Source organism: Pipistrellus kuhlii, unplaced genomic scaffold, assembly GCF_014108245.1.
Source record: "Pipistrellus kuhlii isolate mPipKuh1 unplaced genomic scaffold, mPipKuh1.p scaffold_m20_p_40, whole genome shotgun sequence".
Classification (NCBI taxonomy): domain Eukaryota; kingdom Metazoa; phylum Chordata; class Mammalia; order Chiroptera; family Vespertilionidae; genus Pipistrellus; species Pipistrellus kuhlii.
Genome location: NW_023425541.1, coordinates 326,751 through 344,645, shown reverse-complemented (window position 1 = coordinate 344,645; position 17,895 = coordinate 326,751). Strand labels below are relative to the sequence as shown.

Below are 17,895 nucleotides of genomic sequence, written 5' to 3'. Positions count from 1 at the left end.
ATGCTTGAGGCTCATATCAGGGCTTAGCTAACTAAGGCCTGAAATGGTTATAAAAACTCAACAGAAAAATTGTATGTCATAACACATGAGAATTATATGAGTATTGAGTAGTGGCAACAGAGACTTTGTGGCCTGCAAAGCCAAAAATTCTAGAGTATAGGTAAGAAAGTTAAGGCCAAGAGGGTGAAAAGGTATAATTGTAGGAAGATGGAAAGACTGGAGTTAGTACACAAAATGTTTGTCATGAAACTTTATACACTTGCTTTAGCATTTGGCTCCAAACTTTCTCGAGAAAACAAAAAAAGGGGGGGGGGGAACCTCGATGGTTATATAATTCCAAGTTCTTAAAGTGACAACAACAACCCAGTTATTCAAGTAAAGCACAACTCTTCTGCTTTTGAGAACAGAAAATGTTTCTAAGAAGCATTTTCTCCCATGGATGGTTGCATATAACAGCCTCAGCATGGGTTGATGAAATTGTCTCAGGGCACAATTCAGTAAAAGCTATGCTTTGGGTGGTGTGGGGGGGGGGTGTGGAAATACAGTCAGTAACTAAGTAACTGACTGCATTCTTTGGCTCAACACACTGAAGCATCTGTATTATTACAGTTAAGTTATTTAACCTCTTTGCACCTAAGTTTCCATGCCTATAAATGAGAAAAAATAGCTCACTCCACAAAATTATTACTAGGGTTAAAAATGAATAACAAGTAAATATTCAAAATATGTTACTATTTCCCTCCCTTTGCCCTTTCCCCTCTGTAAGACTTGCCTCTTCTAGGAAGTAGCCAAGTAAGGCCAAACTTCTATGTAGACATCTGCTTCAATTTATAAGTCATATATTGACCTTCACATCAGTCTGGTAGAGAGTTGTGTAACTTAGCTTATGTTCATCACAGTAAAGTTTGTCTTGCCTGTCGCCAACCCTTAAGGTCAGCCAGATTCTATCATATCAGCACACACAGTAACTTAGCCCTCCCTATCAGTTCCGCTTTCACCATCTGCTGCTGCAAAGTTAAATCCCAGCTGCATTCTCCTCTTCCCCTTTCTTCACAGTCCTGTCCCACGCTGCTGGTGGTCACTGCTCTGATCTAATGGTTTCAGTTAATGAAAGTACTGACCTGACTATGCAATGTTAGCCAGACTATTTAAATTTCTGCCACAGCATTGCCTGGCTTTGCTTGCTGCCTAAGGCTACTGTGACGCAGCTTTTTTCAAAGCTTCATGCCTCCAGCTTTGGTTACAGAAAACATAACTGAGGCAGTAGTTCTAGCCTTGATAGAAAATTAATCAAACCTCTGGTGTTGCCTCTTTGGACCTTGCTCACTCCCACCTCCTACTTTCTCCCTTCCTCCCAGTTTTGCTCCCACTCCAGGGATAGATTCCAGGCATAAGTACAGATATCAATTAAGCCAAAGCTGCAAAAAGTTCTGTGACTCTGAGCTATAAGACAACAGCTTGAATGGCAGTTTCTGAGGGAGGGAGCTGTCATCTCAGCAGGCCTACCTTAGAATTGTCACTCTATTTCACCTGTGTTGTTCAAAGCTTTGTCTATCATTCTGAAAGTCAGTGCACAGGCCTCATTGCTTTATTGATCCAATTATGTCACTGTCCTGTCCCTTACCTTGAATTGTTCCAATATTTGAGTGGACTTGATAGTCTCCAAATTTTTTCTCAGTGATTAAAAATAGCAAAAACAATGAGCATGCTAAATCACTTTGTTCCATGCAAGTCAACTTTACAATAAGATCAATATTGTTTGCTGATGTAATTTTGCCAAGGGTCCTTTTCTATTCCTGACATGGAACAGGATACTTTCTCTATGTCTGTTATATCTAATCATGTGATAGTCCTATGAGGTAGGCTTTGTATCCCCATTTCATAGATGGAGAAACAGAGACTCAGAGAATTGAAATAAGTTGTCCAGCCACCCAATTTGTAAGATGTAGAGAAAAGACTTGAACCCAGACTTCTTGAGTACTACATTCTATTTTTCTTTATTGATTAAGGTATTGCATATGTTTCCCTACCCCCCCCCCACGGTCCCCACCACCCCACTCATGCCCTCACCCCCCTAGTGTCTATGTCCATTGGAGTACCACATTCTTATTTCTTAAGTGGCTAGAGCTATCTTCCCTTTTCTGTTTTCTAAGAACCATTCATTTGGGGGGAGAAAAATTATACAAGCCCAGTTTCCTCCCTTCCTTTGATGTTACTACCTGTTTCCAGACCTGGCTTTGGAAAGGGTATTTATGTAGCTTCTACATTGGGACTTTGGGGTTTCCTTTGGAGAATGGAAGGGCAAGACATATTCTTGCATGTATTTGTTTATTTATTCAGGCATAGTGTTATGCAATAGGACAGAGGAAGATGTAAGTCTATGGTCCCTGCCTCTCAAGGTTCATGGTGAGGCTGGCATGTAAGCAGTCAGTTGTAGCCCAGTGTGATCCATGTTCCTATTGGGGGTGAGAAAAAATTCCAGTAGGAGCATGGAGTAAGCCCTTCATTCTATGTGAGGTTCTGAGATAAAAGTATGGAATATATCCACACTGGGACCCTATGCCATGTGGGTTAGGGGTCCTACTTAGCTCTTTCCCTCTGTCTTAAGGGAGGGAAAAGACTGCATTGTGATGGCATGCTCTTAGGCTTGGAGAAATAGTGCTTGTTAGGCCTTACTCAGCCATAGGGCCATTGATTAGTCACTGGGGTGACTAATCTTATGAGTGGCATTTGCATCTGCTCTAAAAGTATTAGTAATAGACTTGCTCTTGCAATAATGGGTTGTGTTGGCCATTATCCAAATTTTCTTGTTTGGATTCATTATGCTTTAATTATCTACTGTGTTTGTTTTTCATTCTATGCCTTCCTTGAAGCCTAACTTCAGATTGATCCAAAAGGATAATAAGTGGCTAAAAGATATGAGACTTATAGCTGAGTATGGGTAGTGTCATAGAAAGAAAGATATAATTCTAGAAAACTGGAGGAATCTATATGAAGGAACAATCTCCCTTTACTCTGTGTCTTCAGGTTGGGTATAGATGGGTATAAGAGAAGGTAGAAGAAAGTTAGTTAAGGTTGAAGATTGATAGCCTAAGAAATCTATGAATGCTAAGATTTTTTTGGTTATAGTCATTTGACAGAGAATGGGAAGGGAGAGAACAAATTGGGTTGGAGAGGGAGGTCAGATTGTAGTAAAAGTCAGGTTGTGGACTAAGGTTGAAAATAAATTATTATGAACTACAGTTTGGTAGAAAGACCATAGGCTCAAAAGCTTAGTGGAGTCTTGGACACAACTTAGGCTGCAGAGTCTCCCAGATTTGATTTTGAATCCTCCTTCATGCTAGGTGTGGGACACTGAACATGCCATAATCTCTGTGATCTGTGAACTTTAGTTTTCTCATCTGTAAAATGAAGATAACTGTGTCCATAGGATTTCTGTAAAAGTGAAATATCTATGTGCTTGGCACATAATATGTATTCAGTAAAATGGCAGCAGTTGCTTGGCTTTTATAAGAATCTAATTACTAACTATATAATTTTAGTTAGATAAACTTCACTTCTTTGAGCCAGTTTTCTCAACTGTGAGAGAATGCCTATATTGCAGACACGGTTTTTGTGAGGTTTCATTAAATTTTATATACAAGGCATCTGGTATATATAGAAGTTCAAAAAATGATAGTGGGTAGGTGGGTGACATCTTCCCAGGAAATGACAGGCATGGAAAATGATAGAAGTATAACCTTACATACTTTGGATCCTATGAAATATGGCCTCAAATATGGATGCTATAAAAGAGCTCAGATATACTCTTTCCATCTTCAACCTGTCTCTGGCAATGCCAAAAACATCCAGAAAGAGGAGGACCATTGTTGAGGGGAAGAGGCAAGGAAGGATTCTTAGCTCTCTCTCAAGGTCCAGCTCAAATCCTATTCCTTCTATGGAGCCTTCTGACAATTTTGCCCCAGGGAATTCTCCTTTTACTTACTTATTTTGGGCACCTGAGTTTGGCCCTCTAATGTGGTTGCAGAGTTACATTTTTCACATATTTGCATTGAGTGTGACTTCATTCTCCAACTCAGTTTTAAGCCTCTGGAGGTGAAGTCTGTTAGATCATATGTGTACATTTCTTATGAGAGCATAAGGCTGGGAACAAAAGCTCTCAAAGCAATATCCAACATATTGAACACATTTTTATTTAGGTTTCAAAATAGCCCTGAAATATGAGTATATCATTGTTTGTATGTATCACAGATAGCACAAGTGGGGACTTAAAGAGGGAAAGCTTTTTTCATCATCCCTTTAATGGGCATAACTATATTTTTCTTTACTCAATACTTTTTAAATATCAGTTGCATGCTAAGCAATTTACTTGGGCCTTTTGTGAATACAGAGAAGAATCCTATCTGGAAGAGAGCAGGTGTTCAGTAAAAAGATAACTAAAGTTATACCAGTTATATTTTATTATCATTACCACTGTTATTATTACTAACTAGGGGCCCAGTGCATGAATTTATGCACCTTGTGGGGTGCAAGGCTGAGGTGGGTACAGGGCCGGGTCTCAGCCCCTCCTCCGTGCCCCTACCCAGACCCTCCCATTGTAGCCCCGCTCCCATCCTGCTGCTGCTGCTCCTACACCAGCCCTGCTCACACTCACTAACAGATGGAGCAATTGGGGCCAGCGCTGGTAGTGGGTGCAAGTGGGACTGGCGCCATCAGTGGGTGCCAGCAGCAGCTGCTGCCCCAATTACCCCTCAGGGGCTAGAGGAGATGGAGAAGCCCTTAGGGGCAATCGGGGCTGGCAGCCACCACTCACCTGCTCCACCATCTTGCCATGGCTGATGCCTGCCATGTTCCGTGCGTGCCCCTTTTTGGTTAGCACAAGTCATAGCAACCAGTTGTTTGGTTGTTTGGTTGTTCCACCATTTGGTCTATTAGCATATTACAGTTTTTTATATATAGATAATAATAAAACAGCAGGCACTGGGAAGAACAGTGGATGCAGATACAGGAGATAGGGGTTTCAATCCTCGCTCTACCACTTACCTATGTAATTATGGGTGAGTCAGTTCACCTTTCGAATCCTCAGTTTCCTTCTTTTTTAAAAAAATATGTTTTTATTGATTTCAGAGAGGAGGTGGAGAGAGAGGGAGAAACAACAATGATGAGAGAGAATCATCAATTGGCTGCCTCCTGCATGCCCCACACTGGAGATGGACCACACAACCGAGCATGTGCTCTGACCAAGAATCAAACTGAGACCTGGTCATAGGTCGATGCTCTACCACTGAGCCACATCAACTGGGTTCAGTTTCCTTCTTTATAAAATGGAGACAATAAGTAAGATCCGTCTGTTCTTTCCTTCCAAGCTTATTGTGAATACCAAATAGTCTTCTGGGAGAGTGCTTTGAGTGGTATATAGTAAGTTAGAAAAATTAGATTACTATTGTATTATTATTTGGGTCATTTTTCTTCAGTGTACCTAGCTTGATGCTAAGGGGAATAGCATGCCCAGTAAGACACAGTCTAGCTTCCTTCTTTGTAAAATGGAGACAATAAGTAAGACCTGTCTGTTCTTTCTAAGAATCTGAGACCTCCTGGTCGATGCTACCTTCAAATTTTCGGATTCTTTTTTCTTTTTGCTCTTCCAGTTGAGTGTTTTTTGCTTCTTTGTATTTCAAATCTTTGACTTGATTGTTGTGTTTCTTTAGTCTTCTGTTGGATCAGTGTATGTTTAATTTCTAGTTGGTCCTTTTTCATATCCTCAAGGGTCTGGCTAAATTTATCAGCCTTTTCTAGGAAATTCTTGAAAAACCTTACAATTGTGGTTTTGAACTCTATATCCAGTCGTTTATTTTCCTCCATTTCTTTCATTTGTGATCTGTTACTTTGTCTCTGCATTTTCACTGCTTCACTGAGTTGGAAGGGTAGCTTTGTGTGCTAGGTGTCCTATATGGCCCAGTGGGTCAGTCTCCCCAGTCACCTGAGGTGGACACTCTTGGTGCTCCCCTTTGTGGACTGTGTGTACAGCCTTGTTGTAGTTAAGTCTTGATCGTTGTTGGTATCACTGGGAGGAATTGATCTCCAGGCCAATAGGCTGTGTGTATTCACTCTGTCTATGCTGGGAGACCTCATTCCTTTGCAGCTCCTCTGATTCTCCGTGTGCTTTCCTCTTTCCTTCTGGTTGTAGAATTTCCACTCAGTCAGCTTTTCTGTGGTTCTGGATGATGTCCATTCTGTCTTTTAGTTGTAGTTTTGAAATTGTTGTGCGATGCAGCAGTTTAGGTTTTTTATGCCACCATCCTGGTTTTTTCCTCAATTTTCACTGAGAAGATCTTTAAGGTGGAGAAAAACGGTATAAAAATGCTTAGGGTAAATTTTATAATAGGATTAAAATATTAAAGTTAATATTTTTACGTTTACTTTAAAATGTTTATAGAAGAAAACTTAATGAATATCATAGTTGCATAGTTGTGCATGTGTCTATTTCCATATTGTGTTCATTAGGCCATGACTATTTTTGTGGACACTTTTCACTTATATTACATGCATATACTTTTTTATCTGGCCCAAGTCCTTGTCAGTTCATACATAATATGTTTTGGTTAAATGCTTCTAAGCATTGACTCATTTGTTTGGGTCTGACTTTTTGCCGTTAAGAAACATGTATTCTTCCAATATATATATATATTGGAAGTTCATCCATTTCACCATACTACTTACATAATATAAATATATATTGGAATATATATTTAAATATATATATTATTTAAATTCTTCATTGTTGAAAGTATTACATATGTCTTCTCCCCCCACTCCTTTGACTTCTCCTGGCCTCTTCCCCTGCCCAGCCCATGTCCCAGCCCCCTCCTATTGTCTGTGTCCTTTGGTTATGCTTATATTCATGCATACAAATCCTTTGGTTGATCTCTTACCCACCCCTCTTATCCTCCCCTACCTTTCCTCTGGGACTCGAAAGTCTGTTTGATGATTCTGTGTCTTTGGATCTATTTTAGTTAATCAGTTTATGGTCATTATATTCCACAAATGAGTGAGATCATGTGATATTTATCTTTCTCTGACTGGCTTATTTCTCTTAACCATAATGCTCTTCAGTTCCATCCATGTTGTTGCAAATGGTAAGAATTCCTTCTTTTTTTTTTTTTACTGCAGCATAGCATTCCATTGTGTAGATGTACCACAGTTTTTTAATCTACCCATCTGCTGATTGTAACTTAGGTTGTTTCCAAATCTTAGCCATTGTAAATTATTTTGCTATGAACATAGGGGTGCATATATTCTTTCTGATTGATGTTTCTGTATTCCTAGAAGTGGGATTACTGGGTCAAATGAGAGTTTCATTTTTAATTTTTTGAGGAAACTTTATACTGTTTTCCACAGTGGCTGCATCAATCTGCATTCCCACCAGCAGTGCATAAGGGTTGTTGTTGTTTTAATTACTTTTTGAAGGGTTAAATTCCTAGGGACCTTATCCCCAAAGTGCACCAATTAGGTCACTGAGTATGAAATGTCTCATATGTATGATTTTGCATTTCATCCACACTATTGCAAGATAGAATAAGCAAGGTGTACAGTACCACCACCAATTTGTAAGTTCATCCATTTCACCATACTACTTACAGAAACATCCTGTAAAATTATTATGTGTATTTTCTATTGACTAACTTGGAAACTGGAGACAGGCAGGAAGGCAACTTAGGAGGCTGCTACAATAGTCAAGACCTAAGTGAAAAAAGCTTGAGTTTTGATGATGATGAATTTAATAAATTGAAATTCATCATCAAACATTGACTAAGCACCTACTTTGTGCCTGGCACTGTACTAAACATATTAGTACATAATTAAAATATATCAATATCTTTGTAAATACTATATTATTGGTCTTAATTAATAAGACCAGCAAATTGATGTGAATACTCTAGGTCACAAAAATACAAACTTCAGATCTGATTTTCAAACATAGATTTTCTGAATGTATACCTGCTGGAAGAATTATAAAGAAACAAAAATCCAGAGTTGTTAGTGACCAAACAGAAATGGGTCACTAAGGAGATGGCCTAGATAGCTTTGATATTGTGTAGTTTTACATTTGGATAACCATCAAGGTTTTTTATATTGTTTTCCCTTCTAGGAGACTCTGACAGTTTCAGCAAAGTGCTGCATCCAGGAGAAAAGCCAACCATCATTCGTCCCCCAGTGAGACCTCCAGATCCTTTCTTCTGGGCAGCTACTCCCCAGAAAACAAAGCCAGATATTGTAGCTGGCAATGCAGGGGAAATCCCATCATCTGTGTAAGTAGGATTATTCCTCATCTTTGACCTAAGGCCAATCTTAGGCCACCAGCAAGGCTTTCAGGATTACTATTATGGTTTTGAAGGGTGTACAGTACACAATCCTGGGCATTATTTACTTCATAGTCTAAGGCCATGGTTGGCAAACTGCGGCTCTCGAGCCACATGTGAGTCTTTGCCCCCTTGAGTGTGGCTCTTCCACAAAATACCACGGCCTGGGCAGGTCTATTTTGAAGAAGTGATGTTAGAAGAAGTTTAAGTTTTAAAAATTTGGCTCTCTAAAGAAATTTCAATCATTGTACTGTTGATATTTGGCTCTGTTGACTAATGAGTTTGCCTACTAATGGTCTAGGCAGTGTTTCCCAAACTTTTGACATATATGTACTCCTTCTATAATTTTTGTAACGCTGAGTACCCCTCGTACTCATGAGAACATAGAATTAGGCGCAGCTAAGCACGGTGCAGTGCATATCCCCACCAAACTCTTCCCGTACCCCTAGGGTACGCGTATCACACTTTGGGAAACACTGGCCTAGGGGAATGCACAGACCAACTCTGTTCAGAGTGTTCTACTCTACACTGAGGGCTGAGAGATTTCCCCAAAGCTGTCGAGCTTGGGCCTTAGTGCGTAATAGGAGACCATTGTTTCTAGCTATATTGATGTCAGATGGGTGGTAAGATTACCTTCTGTTTTCATGCTCCCTTGGCTCTGGAAGTTATCTTTTTTTTGGTTTGTTTGTTTTTGTTATTACTACTGGTTTTAAAAGTAATTTAATAAACAGATTCATTCATTGTACTTGTGCCTTGAGGCTTTCTATTATTACTAGGCCTGGTACATGAAATAATTAACAGGAGGGAGGTCCCTCAGGCTGGCCTGCACTCTCTCGCAATCCAGGACCCCTCAGGGGATGTCCAACTGCTGATTTAGGCTCCATCCCACAGAGATCCTTGTGGGATCAGGCATAAACTGGCAGACAGACATCCTTCTTGCAATCCAGGACCACTGGCTCCGAACCACTCACCAGCCTGCCTGCCTGATCGCCCTAACCCCTCTGACTCCCTGCCTGATACCCGTAACTGCTCTCCCCTGCCTGCCTGATCACCCCTAACTGCCCTCCCCTGCCAGCTTAATTACCTCTAATTGCCCACCCCTGCTGGCCTAATCGCCCCTAACTGCTCTCCCCTGCTGGCCTGATCACCTCTAATTGCCTCTGCCTCAGCCCTTGCCACCGTGGTATTGTCCAGAAGAACAAGTGAAAGATGTCCAGTCTTATTAGCATATTACTCATTTATTAGTATAGATTATATTTTTTCCTGAAATATTTTATTTTATTTTTCTTTATTGAATAAGGTATTACTACATATGTGTCTTTATCCTCCCATTGTCCCCCCTCCCCCAACTCAAGGCCTCACCCCTCCCCTGGTGTCTGTGTCCATTGGTTAGGCTTATATGCATGCATACAAGTGCTTTGGTTGAATTCTCCCCTTTACTCCTACCCTCCCCTACCTTCCCTCTGAGGTTTGACAGTCTGATCAATGCTTCTCTGTCTCTGAATATGTTTTTGTTCATCAGTTTATGTTGTTCATTATAATCTACAAATGAGTGAGATCATGTGATATTTATCTTGCTTTGACTGACTTATTTCACTTACCATAATGTTCTCCAGTTCCATCCATGCTGTTGCAAATGGTAAGAATTCCTTCTTTTTTACTGGAGCATAGTATTCCATTGTGTAGATGTACCAGTTTTTTATTTTATTTTATTTTAATTATTTTTTAAAATATATTTTATTGATTTTTTACAGAGAGGAATAGAGAGGGATAGGGAGTTAGAAACATCGATGAGAGAGAATCATCAATCACCTGCCTCTTGCACACCCCCTACTGGGGATGTGCCTGCAACCAAGGTACATGCCCTTGACCGGAATTGAACCTGGGACCTTTCAGTCCCCAGGCCAACACTCTATCCTCTGAGCCAAACTGGTTTCGGCTATACCACAGTTTTTTAATCCACTCATCTGCTGATGAGCACTTAGGCTGTTTCCAAATCTAAGCTATGGTGAATTGTGCTGCTATGAACATAGGGGTGCATATATCCTTTCTGATTGGTGTTTCTAGTTTCTAGGGATATATTCATAGAAGTGGGATCACTGAGTCAAATGAGAGTTCCATTTTTAATTTTTTGAGGAAACTCCATACTGTTCTCCAAGTCTGCATTCCCATCAGCAGTGCACGAAGATCCCTTTTTCTCCACCTCTTCACCAGCACTTGTCATTTGTTGATTTGTTGATGATAGCCATTCTGACAGGTGTGAGATGGTACCACATTGTCATTTTGATTTGAATCTCTCAGATGATTAGAGATTCTGAGCATGTTTTCATGTGTCACTTGGCCTTCCTTATGTCTTCTTTCAAAATGTATCTAGTTAGATTTGTTGCCCTTTTTTTTTTTTTTAAAGGCTCCTCTGTTTCTCTTTGTTTTTTAAAATCAATTTCTTTATTGATTAAGGTATCACATATTTGTCCTCAACCCCCTATTCCAATATCCCTCTCCCCGATTCATGCCCCCACCCCCCTATTGTCCTTGACCACTAGTTAGGCTCATATGTGTTCACATAAGTCCTTTGGTTGATCTCTCCCTTTTATCCCTACCCTCCCTTTGAGGTCCAGTCTGATAGGTCAGACCATTGCCCATTTTTTGGTTGGGTTGTTTATCTTCCTTTTGTTAAGTTGTATGAGTTACTTATAAATGTTGGAGATTCAACCCTTATTGGCAAATATGTTCTCCATGCAGTGGGCTTTCCTGTTGTTTTGTTGATGGTTTCTTTTGCTGTACAAAAGCTTTTTATTTTTATGTAGTCCCATTTGTTTATTTTCTCTTCAGTTTCCATTGCCCTAGAAGTGGTATCAGTGAAGAAATTGCTTCGGCATATGTCTGAAATTTTGCTGCCTATGGATTCCTCTAATATTTTTATGGTTTCCCATCTTATAATTAATTCTTTATCCATTTTGAGTTTATTTTTGTGTATGGTGCAAGTTGGTTGTTTACTTTTTTTTGCATGTATTTGTCCAATTTTTCCAACACCATTTATTGAAGGGACTGTCTTGACTCCACTGTATGTTCTTGCCTCCTTTGTCAAATATTAATTGAGCATAGTGTTTTGGGTCAATTTCTAGGTTCTCTATAGGCTTTTTTTTTTTCTAAGCAAGGTATGACTTTTTAAAAATCTTTCAAAATGACTCAGCTTCTCCAGAGAACCTCTTGCAAGGTATGAGCTGAGTTGATGTCCCACACATTTCCTGAGGCTGGGCTGCAAACAAAGGAGCCAGAGGTAAAGCTGCCACAGCCAAACTGGCTGGCCTCTCCTCAGTCATTGTCTGATAACCCTCTCAGCATATTTCCTCCTGGTGTTTCTGTTTTTGTCTCTCTTGTTTTCCGTAATTATAAAATGAGGCAATTTTCATCTTATTTATTTATTTTTAATAGATTTTTATTGATTTTAGACAGAGGAGAAGGGAGAGAAAAAGAGAGAGAAGCATTGATGTGAGAGAAACATCAATCAGCTGCCTCCTGCACACCCCTATTGGGGATTGAACCCACAACCTGGTCATATGCCCTGACAAGGAGTCAAACTGGTGGCCGTCATTGCAGCACAAAGCTCAACCAACCAAGCCACACCAGCCATGGCATGGAACCAATTTTTTTAAAGCTTTCGCCATTTTGACTAATTAGCTAAGTATATTTACACAATGCCAAACATTATGCTTTGCAACTTAGGACTTGTTTCACTTATTTCTTCCAAGAATAGCCTGAATGGGCAACATGCTTAGAACATTCTCAACCAACAGGTAGCAAAATATATCAACCATAGCCTTGAGAGTGCCTACTGGTATTATCTCTGAACTATTTCACATTCTGATACTTAGGTTTTTCATCAGACCCAGGTTCTTTATAAGGTAAAGCAGACCCTGGCATTGATGGCCCATCTGGTTCATATTTTCTTGTTCTTCCATTGGCAATTAGTTCTCATACAAATTCAAAAGCAATTCATGGGACTTGGTTGGCTTCTGTTTACAGGGTGGCTTCCAGGACCAGGTTCTTTGAAACAGCATCTCGGAAAACAGGAAGGTAAGAAACAGGTGACTGAAGAAAAACAAAATAACTTTTTAATGATTGTATCATAAATATCTCTTTGCTCTTTATATTCTCTTTTTCTGTTTCTCTTTATTTTTGTCTCTGTCTCTCTATTTGTCCCTTTCTTTCCCACAACTCTGTCTCCATCTGTCACCCTGTATTTTAATCTTTTTCCCCTCTAACTTTTGTCACTCTATTTGTCTCTCATGTACTGTTTCTTTCCTTTTTTAAAATTTTATTTTCATTGTTTAAAGTATCACAAATATTAGTACATATATCTCCATCCCCCCCCCCCCCACTGACCTTCTCCCAGCATCCCCTAACCCGTGGGACATGCCCTCATCCCAACTTCCCCCACCCCAGTGTCTTCTGTCCATTAGTTGTGCTTATATGCATACATACAAGTCCTTTGGTTGATCTCTTTCCACACCTTCCCAACACTCCCTAGGCTCCCCGCTGTAATTTGACAGTCTGTTCGATGCTTCACTGCCTCTGTATCTATCTTTTCATTCATCAAGTTATAATGTTCTTTATTATTCATAAATGAGTGAGGTCATGTGGTATTTTTCTTTCATTGCCTGGCTTATTTCACTTAGCATAATGCTCTCCAGTTCCATCCATGCTGCTGCAAATGGTAAGAATTCCTTCTTTTTTATAGCAACGTAGTATCCCATTCTGTAGATGTACCTTAGTTTTCTAATCCATTCATCTGCTGATAAGCATTTAGAATGTTTCCAAATCTTAGCTATGGTAAATTTTGCTGATATAAACATAGAGGTGAATATATCTTTTCTGATTGGTGTTTCTAGTTCCTTGGGATATATTAGAGGTGTGATGACTGGAGCAAATGGGAGTTCCATTTTTGAGGAAACTCCATACTGTTCTCCACAGTGGCTTCACCAGTCTGCATTCCCACAAGCAGTGCACAAAGGTCCCTTTTTCTCAGTATCCTTGCCAGCACTTGCCCTTTGTTGATTTGTTGATGATTGCCCTTCTGACAGGTGTGAGATGGTACCGCATTGTTGTTTTGATTTGCATCTCTCAGATGATTAGAGACTTTGAGCATGTTTTTATATGTCTCTTGGCCTTCCTTCTGTCTTCTTTCAAAAAGTATCTATTTAGGTCTGTTGCCTATTTTTTTTTATTGGATTGTTTATCCTCCTTTTGTTAAGTTGTATGAGTTCCTGTAAATGTTGGAGATTAAACCTTTACAGTGATAACATTGGCAAATATGTTCTCCCATGCAGTGGGCTTTCTTGTTGTTTTGTTGATGGTTTCTTTTGCTATAAAAAAGCTTTTTATTTTGATGGAGTCCCATTTGTTTATTTTCTCTTTAGTTTCCATTGCCCTAGAAATGGTATCATTGAAGAAATTGCTTTGGTATATGTCTGAGACATTGCTGCCTGTGGATTCCTCTATTATTTTTATGCTTTCCTGTCATATGTATAAATCTTTATCCATTTTAAGTTTATTTTTGTGTATGGTGCAAGTTGGTGGTCTAGTTTCATTTTTTTGCATGTATCTGTCCAATTTTCCCAACACCATTTATTGAAGGGACTGTCTTGACTCCATTGTATGTTCATGTATCCTTTGTCTAATACTAATTGAGCAGAGTGGTTTGGGTCAATTTCTGTGTTCTCTATTATATTCTATTGTTCTGTATGTCTGTTCTTGTGCAAGTACCAGGATGTTTTGAGAATAGTGGCTTTGTAATACAGCTTGAAATCTGGTATTAAGATCCCACCTACTTTGTTCTTCTTTCTCAGGATTGCTGCTGCTATTCAGGGTCTTATTTTTATTCCAGATGAATTTTTGGAGAGTACTTTCTAGGTTGTGAAATATGCTATTGGTATTTTAATGGGGAGTGCATTGAATCTATAGATTGCTTTGGGTAGTATGGACATTTTAATGATGTTGACTTTACTAATCCATGAACATGATATGTTCTTCCATTTGTTTATGTCTTCCTCTATCTCTTTTTTTGGTATACTGTAGTTTTCCACCTATAGGTCTTTTACCTCCTTAGTTAAATTTATTCCAAGATAACTTAGTTCTTTTGGTACAATGGTAAATGGGATTGCTTTCTTAGTCAATCGTTCTGTAAGTTCACAATTGGTGTATATAAATGCCATTGATTTCTTGGCATTAATTTTGAATCATGTTTCATTGCCTAATTCATTTACTAAGTGTAATAATTTTTTGATGGAGTCTTTAGGGCTTTTTATGTACAATATCATGTCATCTGTGAATAAGGAGAGCTTTACTTCTTCTTTTCCAATTTGGATGCCTTTTTTTTCTTCTTCTTATGTAATCACAATAGCTAGTACTTCCAGTACTATGTCAAACAGGAATGGAGAGAGTTTTATTATGTTGAGATATGATCCTGTCTTGTTCCTGTTCTTAGGGGAAATGGTTTTAGTTTTTGCCCATTGAGTATGATGTTGGCTGTGGGTTTGTTATATTTATCTTTTATTATGTTGAGGTATGATCCTTCTATTCCCACCTTGCTGAGGGTTTTTATCAAGACAGGGTGTTGGATTTTGTAAAATGCTTTTTCTGCATCAATTGATATGACTATGTGATTTTTATTTCTCAATTTATTTATGTGATATATCACATTTATTGATTTGCGAATATTATACCATCCTTGAATATCGAGGATAAATCCTACTTGGTCAGTGTATGATCTTTCTGATGTACTGCTGGATCTGATTTGCTAGAATTTTGTTGAGGATTTTGACAACTATGTTCATGAGGGATATTAGCCTGTACTTCTCTTTCATTGTGTTGTCTTTATTTAGTTTTGGTATTAGGGTGATGCTGGCTTCATGGAAGGAGCTTGGAATGTTCTTTCCTCTTGAATTTTTTTTTTAATAGTCTGAGGAGGATAAATTTTAGTTCTTTCTTGAATATTTGATAAAACTCCCTTGTGAAGCAGTCTGGCCCCAGGCTTTTGTTTGTTGGAAGCTTTTTGATGACTGCTTCAATTTGTTCCATGGTTATCAGCCTATTGATATTTTCAGATTCTTCCTGGATGATTTTTGGAAATTTGTATTTTTCTAGGAATATGCGATTTCTTCCAGGTTGTTTAGTTTGTTGGAATAGAGTTGTTCATAGCATTTTGTAATAATCCTTTGTATTTCTGTGGGGTCTGCTGTTATTTCTCCTCTTTTATTTCTGATTTGTTTTATTTGGGTAATCTCTCTCTGTGCTTCTTGGTGAACCTGGCTAGAGGTTCATCAGTCTTGTATATTCTTTCAAAGAACCAGCTCTTGGTTTTGTTAATCTTTTATGTTGTTTACTTTGGTCTGTATGTTGTTTTTCTCTGCTCTGATCTTTATTATTTCCTTCCTTCTGCTTATACTGGGAATTTCTTGTTGCTCTCTTTCTAACTCTTTGAGTTGTAGGATTAGGTAATTTATTACCATTGTTTCTTGTTTTTGCAATAGGCTTATAGAGCTATGAACTTCCCTCTCAAGACTGCTTTCTCTGTGTTCCATAGATTTTAAATTGCTGTGTTTTCATTGTCATTTGTTGTCATGATGTTTTGTTTCTTATTTGATATCTGTGGTAACCCAGTCATTGTTTAATAGCATGTTATTTAACCTTCAGGTGTTTAATTTTCTTGGATTTCTTTTATTATAGCTAATTTCTAGTTTTATGCCACTGTGATCTGAGAAGATGCTTGATATAAACTCTGTCTTCTTGAATTTGAAGAAACTTTGCCTGTGACCCAATATATGGTCTATCTTTGAAAATGACCCAGGTACACTTGAGAAGAATGTATATTCTGTGACAATTCCATTTGATCTAATGAGTCATTTATGATTGATGTTTCTTTGCTGATTTTTTGTTTAGAGGATTTGTCCAATGGTGATAGTTGGGTATTAAAGTCCCCTACTATGATTGTATTGCTGTCAATCTCTTCCTTGATATCCTCCAGAAGTTTTGTGTTTTTTTTTTTTTTTTAATGTATTTTGGTGCTCCAGTGTTGGGTGCATTTAATTTTACCAGAGTTATTTCTTCTTGTTGGATTGCTCCATTTAGTATTATGAAATGGCCTTTTTATTTATCTTTTGTTATGTCCTTCACTTTGAGATTTAATTTGTCAGATATAAGTATTGCAACCCCAGCTTTTTTGTTTTCTTTCATTTCCATTCACCTGAAAAACCTTTTTCCATCCCTTCACCATCAGTCTGTGTGCGTCTTTTTTCCTGAGAAAGATTTCCTATAGAAAGCAGGTATATGGGTCATGTTTTTGTATGCCTCAGTTACCCTACGTCTTTTTATTAATCCATTTACATTTAAAGTTATTATTGATAGGTACATGTTTGTCACCATTAATAATATTTGCCCCTATGTTCCTTCTTCTCTTCCTACTTCTTCTTCTTCTTTTTACAGCAGACCCTTTAACATTTCTTGCATTGCTGGTTTGGTGGTAATAAACTCCTTTAGTCCTTTTTTTTTACTTTGAAAATCCTGATTTCACCCTCAATTTTGATTAATGGCCTTGCTGGTTACAGTATTCTTGAATTCAGACCCTTCCTTTGCATGACTTTGTATATTTCTTTTCATTTCCTTCTGGCCTGATACGTTTCTGTTGAGAAATCAGTTGCTAGTCTAATAGGGTAACTTCCTGTCTCTCTCTAGCCACTTTTAATATTCTTACTTTGTCGTTGGTGTTTGTCAACTTAATTATAATGTTCCTTGGTGTCAATATTTTGGGGTTCATTTTGTTTAGGATTCTGTGAGCTTCTTGGATTTGTGTGAGTTTTTTCTTCCCTATATCAGGGAAGTTTTCTGTCATTATTTCTTCAAACAGGTTTCTATTCCTTACTCAGTTTCATCTTCTTCTGGCATCCCTATTATGTGGCTGTTGTTTCTTTTGGTATTGTCCCAAAGTTTTGTTAGACTTCTCCCATTTTTTGTGTATGTTTTGCTTTGTTTTCTGGATGCTGCATTCCTTGGGTATTTTTTTCCTACCTTGTCTTCTAGCTCACTGATGCAGTCCTCTGTTTCTTCTATTCTACTGTTAATGCTTTCTATTGAGTTCTTCACAGCAGTGATGTCATCTTTCATTTTTTCTTTGTTCTTCATTTCCTCTTTTAAAAAAAAATATATTTTATTGATTTTTCACAGAGAGGAAGGGAGAGAGATAGATAGCTAGAAACGTCGATGAGAGAGAAACATCGACCAGCTGCCTCTTGCACACCCCCTACTGGGGATGTGCCTGCAACCAACGTACATGCCCCTGACCGAAATCGAACCTGGGACCTCCCAGTCCACAGACCGACGCTCTACCACTGAGCCAAACCGGTTTCGGCCTTCATTTCCTCTTAGTCTTACACATATTGTGTAATTTGTCTTCCATTCTTTTCAGCCACCTTATGACCATTTTTCTGAATTCTTTCTCAGGTTGCTATCCTCCATTGCTTTTACTTCCTTTTCTTGT

The 17,895-nt window shown here is 38.6% G+C and overlaps 1 protein-coding gene across 2 annotated transcripts in view; it reads left to right on the top strand.

Moving 5' to 3' along the window:
• The window catches only part of OPHN1 (oligophrenin 1), a 333,832-nt gene that overhangs the window by 307,649 nt on the left and 8,288 nt on the right, over positions 1 to 17,895 (top strand). For both annotated transcript variants that reach the window (XM_036411404.2, XM_036411403.2), the window contains 2 exons: positions 8,150 to 8,309; positions 12,387 to 12,437. In XM_036411404.2, the coding sequence (XP_036267297.1) occupies positions 8,150 to 8,309; positions 12,387 to 12,437 (211 nt within the window). The remainder of the gene's footprint in view (positions 1 to 8,149; positions 8,310 to 12,386; positions 12,438 to 17,895) is intronic.